The sequence below is a fragment of the Pyrgilauda ruficollis genome, unplaced genomic scaffold, assembly GCF_017590135.1.
Source record: "Pyrgilauda ruficollis isolate IOZ18807 unplaced genomic scaffold, ASM1759013v1 scaffold427, whole genome shotgun sequence".
Taxonomy (NCBI): Eukaryota; Metazoa; Chordata; class Aves; order Passeriformes; family Passeridae; genus Pyrgilauda; species Pyrgilauda ruficollis.
Window position 1 is genome coordinate 68351 of NW_024525790.1, and position 6421 is coordinate 74771.

Here is a 6421-nt window from a genome sequence, read left to right on the forward strand (position 1 = left end):
AATCTATGGGGCGGGATTTCAGATTCTATGGGGCAGGATTTCAGGATCTATGGGGCAGAAGGGATCTATGGGGCAGGATTTCAGGATCTCTGGGGCAGGATTTCAGAATCTATGGGCAGAAGGGATCTCTGGGGCAGGATTTCAGGATCTATGGGGCAGAAAGCTCTGAATGCAGAACCTGAGAATGAAATGGAGATGGAACTTTTGCTACAGAAGAAACTTTCTTGTCAAATTTCATCCCTCCCCACAGTGGGAAGAGAGCCGGGGCTGAGCTTCCACGCCCTCCACGAAACCATTTCTCTTTTCATGCCTTGTGAACCCATTCTGTTCACGCTTTTTTCTTTCTTTTTTTTCCCCCTCTTTTTATGATGCAAATCCTTTTGTTTCTGGCCGGCTGAATGGGGTAAGAACCTGAAACGCGCGGGTTTTGAAAGGCTGGATGCAGGAGTCCAGCAGAGAAGGGTGGAGAGAGATTCCCTTTCACATTTCCCTTTCACATTTCCCTTTCACGTTTCCCTTTCACGTTTCCCTTTCACGTTTCCCTTTCACATTCTGCCCCAGAAGTAGCAGATAATCAGCGATTGAACAGTTTCAGCCAACCGCTCAATAACTCTGATTATTTCCCTGATAAACTCATTATATGTGTTTATAAATCACTGAAAGGGACGGAGCATCCTGAAACGTGGAAATGAAGGGGAAATAGCAGCGTTAAATAAACGTCTGCCCAAAAAAATCCCACACTGGTTGGGGTGGGAAGGGCTTAAGTGAAAAATAAAGCAAGGTTTAAGTAAAAAATAAAGCAAGGCTTAAGTGGGAAGTGTTAGCCCAGAATTCTGGAATGGTTTAGGTTGAAATGGACCTGGAAACTCGTCCAGCCTCACCTCGCAGCAGCCCAGGTGGCTCCGAGCGGCTCCAGCCTGGCCTGGGCACTGCCGGGGGTCCGGGGGTGAATTCTCCGTGCCGGGGCCTCCAGGGGGGAATTCCTGCCCCAAACCCCTCCTGCAGCCCCTGGCTGTCAGCGTGCAGCTGCTCCCCGTGTCCTGGCACTGCGGTTTTTATAAATAAAATATAAATAATCTCTCTCCATCCTCCATCCTCCTGGCCGGCTCCTTCAGCACGCTCACACGAGCTCACCCCGAGCCCCTCTCCCTTCCAGAGCTGCTTCCATTTCATGTCTCACGTGCATTTCAGGGTTCTGTTGCACTTTGTGCTGTTGGGAATTAAATGCACTTTTCCAGCAGGAATGCAGATTTGTGGGAGCAAACCCTCGGCGTCACACACGGCACAGGCAGCCAGATTAAAGTGATTTAATTTTTATTTGCACGCTCAATGTGCATTAACAAATTCAACATACAAGGTAGCATTACAGAATGTAGGTTAGCTTATAGCATTATGCAGTTTCACACAGGTTGAGTTAGGTTTTTTTGCCTTTTATTCTTTTTATTTTTTTTGTTATTATTATTTTTTTCCACACAAAGTTGTAACTGTCCAAGTTCATTTTACAATAGAAGACACAAGGTAAAGAATAACCACACCTGGGAGATTTTACAGTGAGTCTGCTGTCACTTACTGTCTATTTTATGTTTTAAAAAATATAAATCTGCACATTTTCAGTTCCCTATTATTCCAGAAGAGTGTTGGAGCTACTCCTACCTGCCCAATAACCTAAGTCTATTTACCCTGAGCATGTTTCCTTGACAAGAAATTCATCTTTCCTTTGCAACTAAAGGAATCTTAAGATCATCTAGGCTTAATCATGCTTTTCACACCAAGGGGAGAAGGGAATTTTGTTGCTGCTCTTGGTCCTGGTCAGATCTTTGGAGTGCTGGTGGAAAGCATGTTCTGAGGAAAAGTTGCTTGAATTGCAGCAACACAATTGCTTAGTGCAAAAAATCAGGATTGAAAGAGATTTAATTTCCAAAAGGGGGGGAGCTCATTCTCTGAGCCACAGAGTTTGAGCCAGAAAGAGTTTAAGACACTGCTAAATCCACCAGAACCTCACTGATAAAATCCACTGCAAGCCCAGGCAGAAATCCTGCTCGTGGGGGTGGGAGGGGGATCCACGTTGGAGTCTGGGGGAGATGGAGCTGCAGGAGAGAAAAATCAACTTCCCAAAAAGAAAGGAGATGCCAAAGGGGGGAGCTGGGAAAGTGCTGCTGCCCTGGGAGCAGGAGAGCCTGGCTCACTCCTTCCCATTTCGGGGCAGAAAAGGTGAAAAGGATCATTTTCCCAACAGGGATCTAAAATTTACCAGTCCACTCCTTTAAGTAGTTAAATTTAATTTTTTTTTATTTTAATTTAATCTGTTATTTGCATTCCTGTTTGCATCCCAGAGGGCTCAGAGCAGCCTGGGAGCAACCCAAGATTCTCCTGGGGCTGCTGAGGAGCCTCTCTGCAAACCCAAATTCTGCTTCTCCATCTGCACTGGAGAGCTCAGAACAATCTGAATTAAATGAATGCAGCTCAATTCACCAGGAACGATTTGCTGCCACCTCTGCCCGTGCCCTGAGCACAATCCCCAGGGCTGGGGCACAGCCAGCACTTCAGGGCTGCCCCAAAATCCAGCCCTGGCACATTTTGGGTGCCAGGCTGTGCCCTGTCTTGGCAGCTGCCCCGTGTTTTGGTGGCTGCAGGATCATTTCTGATCAAACTGGCTCCAGAATGGATCAAGGGAAGCTTTGTCACCTTGGCGTGGACAAGCTCTGCCTCCAGGGCCTGTGCCTGGCTCAGCTCTGTGCTGCCATCAAACAGAAATTAGCAGGAATTAATTATCAGGAATTATCAGAAAATGATCAGGAATTAATTATCATAAATTAGCAGGAATTATGAGAAATTATCAGGAATTAATTGTCAGAAATTATCAGAAAATGATCAGGAATGATCAGGAATTACCAGAAAATTATCAGGAATGATCAGGAATTAATTATAATAAATTATCATAAATTATCAGGAATTAATTATCACAAATCATGAGGAATTATGAGAAATTATCAGGACTTAATTATCATAAATTATCATAAATTATCAGGAATGATCAGAAATGATCAGGAATTATCATGACTTAATTATCATAAATTATCAGGAATTAATTGTCAGAAATTATCAGAAAATTATCAGGAATTAATTACCAGAAATTATCAAAAAATGTGGATCAAACCTTGGATTTTGGGGTTTGGATTTCGGATCAAGCCTGGGATTTTGGATCAAACCCTAGGTTGGGGTTTGGATTGGGATCAAACCCTGGATTGGGGTTTGGATTCTGGATCAAACCTTCATTTGGGGTTTGGATTTTGGATCAAACCCTGGATTTGGGTTTGGATTCTGGATCAAACCTGGGATTTTGGATCCAACCTTGGGTTGAGGTTTGGATTTTGGATCAAACCCTGGATTTGGGTTTGGATTCTGGATCAAACCTGGATTTGCGTTTGGATTCTGGATCAAACCTTGGGTTGGGGTTTGGATTTTGGATCAAACCTTGATTTGGGGTTTGGATTTTGGGTCAAACCCTGTTTGAATTTTGGATCAAACCCGGGATTGGGGTTTGGATTTTGGATCAAACCTTGGATTTTGGGGTTTGGATTCTGGATCAAACCCTGGACTGGGGTTTGGATCAAACCCGGGTTGGGGTTTGGATTCTGGATCCAACCCTGGGTTGGGGTCTGGATTCTGGATCAAACCTTGGATTTTGGATCCAACCCTGGATTTGGGATTCTGGATCCAACCCTGGATTTGGGTTTGGATTCTGGATCCAACCCTGGATTTGGGTTTGGATCCTGGATCCAGCCCTGGATTTGGGTTTGGGGTCTGGATTCTGGATCCAGCCCTGGGCTGGGGTCTGGACTCTGGATCCAGCCTTGCCTCTGCCCCAGGAGCAGCACGAGCCCCCCGGTGCCCGAGCAGCATCGCTCTCTGCGCAGCCCAGCGCCATTTCCCTGTATTTTCCCTCCGTGCCAGTGCAGAATTCCCTCCAGCTCCACTGGAAACGCGGCCGGACTCGCAGCCCAGCTCGGAACAGAAGTGCAAGAACAAGGGCAGCAAAACAAGAAGGGAGAGGAGGCCGGGCACAAACACAGCTCCAAGTGACACAGCACGAGCGGCTCGGAGCCGGCAGCTCCGCGGCTCCGTTTGCAGCAGCCATGCAATAGCGTGATTACACTCACGGATGTCTGTGGTACCTTTTCTGTTATTTATTTCTTCTTTAATTATTATTTACTGTTATTTATTCCCCATGGTTTATTTTTCTTCTTGTTGGAGGATTTTAGTGCCCTGCAAAACCCACATCAGCTAAAGAGAACTTGTTCTAAAATGATCTCGTTCTTATCTTTGATTCATCTTTTTTATCATTTATTCCCCATCTTTTCTTCTTTTTTTTGGTAAATTTTAGTGCCCTGCAAAACCCACATCAGCTAAAGAGAACAATTTTTTCCTGATTATTTCTTCCTTATCATTTATTCACCTTTTCTTTCTGTAGGATTTTGAAAACCACATTGACTAAAGAGAACCTTTTTCTTTTATTGGTTTTCTTGTCATTTATTCCCTTTTTTGTTGTTGTTGTTGTAGAATCTTAGTGCCCTGCAAAACCCCATCAACTAAAGATGATTTTTTAAAATTAAGTTTCCCATCATTAATGAATTTTTGTTGTAATAGGATCTCCGTGCCCTGCAAAAACCACATTGACTAAAGAGACCCTTTTTGTTTTATTATTTTTCTTATCATTTATTCCCCTTTTATTTTTGTTGTTGTTGTAGAATTTTAGTGCTCTGCAAGAACCCCATCAACTAAAGATGATTTTAAAAATTATTTTTCCTACCATGAATGAATTTTTGTTGTTGTAGAATCTCCGTGCCCTACAGAACCACATCAACTAAAGATGAGTTTTTTAAAATTATTTTTCCTATCATTAATGAATACTTTTTGTCATAGAACCTTCGTGCCCTGCAAGAACCACATCAACTAAAGAGACCCCTGTTAAAAACTATTTTTCCTGTCATTAATGAATTTTTGTTGTCGTAGAATCTTTGTGCCCTGCAAAACCCCATCACCTAAAGGCAATTTTAAAATTAGTTTTCCCTATCATTAATTTATATTTTTTGTCATAGAATCTCTGTGACCTACAGAACCCCACCACCTAAAGACAATTTTAAAATTATTTTTCCTATCATGAATTTTTGTTGTAGAATCTCCGTGCCCTACAGAACCACACCACCTAAAGGCAATTTTAAAATTATTTTTGCTATCATAAATGATTTTTTGTTGTCGTAGAATCTTCATGCCCTACAGAACCCCATCAATTAAAGATGATTTTTAAAATTATTTTCCCTACCATGAATGAATTTTTGTCATAGAACCTCCGTGCCCTACAGAACCCCACCACCTAAAGGCAATTTTTAAATTATTTTCCCTACCACAAATGAATATTTTTTGTCATAGAATCTCCGTGCCCTACAGAACCCCACAACCTAACAACAACTTTAAAATTATTTTCCCTACCATGAATGAATTTTTGTCATAGAATCTCGTGCCCTACAGAACCCCATCGACTAAAGATGATTTTTAAATTATTTTCCCTATCATTAATGAATATTTGTTGTCACAGAATCTCGTGCCCTACAGAACCCCGTCACCTAATGACAATTTTAAATTATTTTCCCTATCATTAATGAATATTTGTTGTCATAGAATCTCGTGCCCTACAGAACCCCATCGACTAAAGATGATTTTTAAATTATTTTCCCTATCATTAATGAATATTTGCTGTCACAGAATCTCGTGCCCTGCAGACCCCCCCACCCAAGCACAACTTTAACCCTTTCCCTCCCACGCACGACCGTCTGTGTCGCAGCCCCTCGGCGCCCACCGCTGCCCCCCGCGCACGCTGTGTGTGTCCCGCAGCCCAGGCGGGGGGCTCCGCCGCCCTCAGTACTCGCTGAGGCTGTGCCAGCGCGCCAGGGCGCGGCCGGGGCCGTGGCACAGCTGCTGCCAGTGCTCGCTGCCCGCGGCGCTGGCGCTGTGCCTGCCCAGCACCAGCCGGCCCACGGGCTCGTTCTTGGTGCTGCGCTCCAGGTTGATGAGCAGGAACTCCACGCTGAGCTCGGGCAGCAGCTCGGCGGGGATGTCGTAGCTGAAGGACTCGTTGAACACGGGGTTCAGCGTGCATTTCTTCACGTGCGTCTTCTTCTTGGCGATGCGCTTGCGGCCGTAGTAAACGTTCACCTTCACGTAGGGGTCTGCGGGGAGACACGGCCCAGTGACACGGCCCGGGGCACGGGGGTGGGGGGCTACGGGGTTCAGCGTGCATTTCTTCACGTGCGTCTTCTTCTTGGCGATGCGCTTGCGGCCGTAGTAAACGTTCACCTTCACGTAGGGGTCTGCGGGGAGACACGGCCCAGTGACACGGCCCGGGGCACGGGGGTGGGGGGCT

The 6421-nt window shown here is 44.9% G+C and overlaps 1 protein-coding gene across 1 annotated transcript in view; it reads right to left on the reverse strand.

The window, feature by feature from the left end:
* Nucleotides 1-3514: 3514 nt before the first annotated feature.
* Nucleotides 3515-6421, reverse strand: part of SYT11 (synaptotagmin 11) — a 9886-nt gene continuing 6979 nt past the window's right edge. Inside the window, exon 5 of the mRNA XM_041477989.1 lies at nt 3515-6227. Within this exon, the coding sequence (XP_041333923.1) occupies nt 5917-6227 (311 nt within the window). The 3' untranslated portion in view covers nt 3515-5916. The remainder of the gene's footprint in view (nt 6228-6421) is intronic.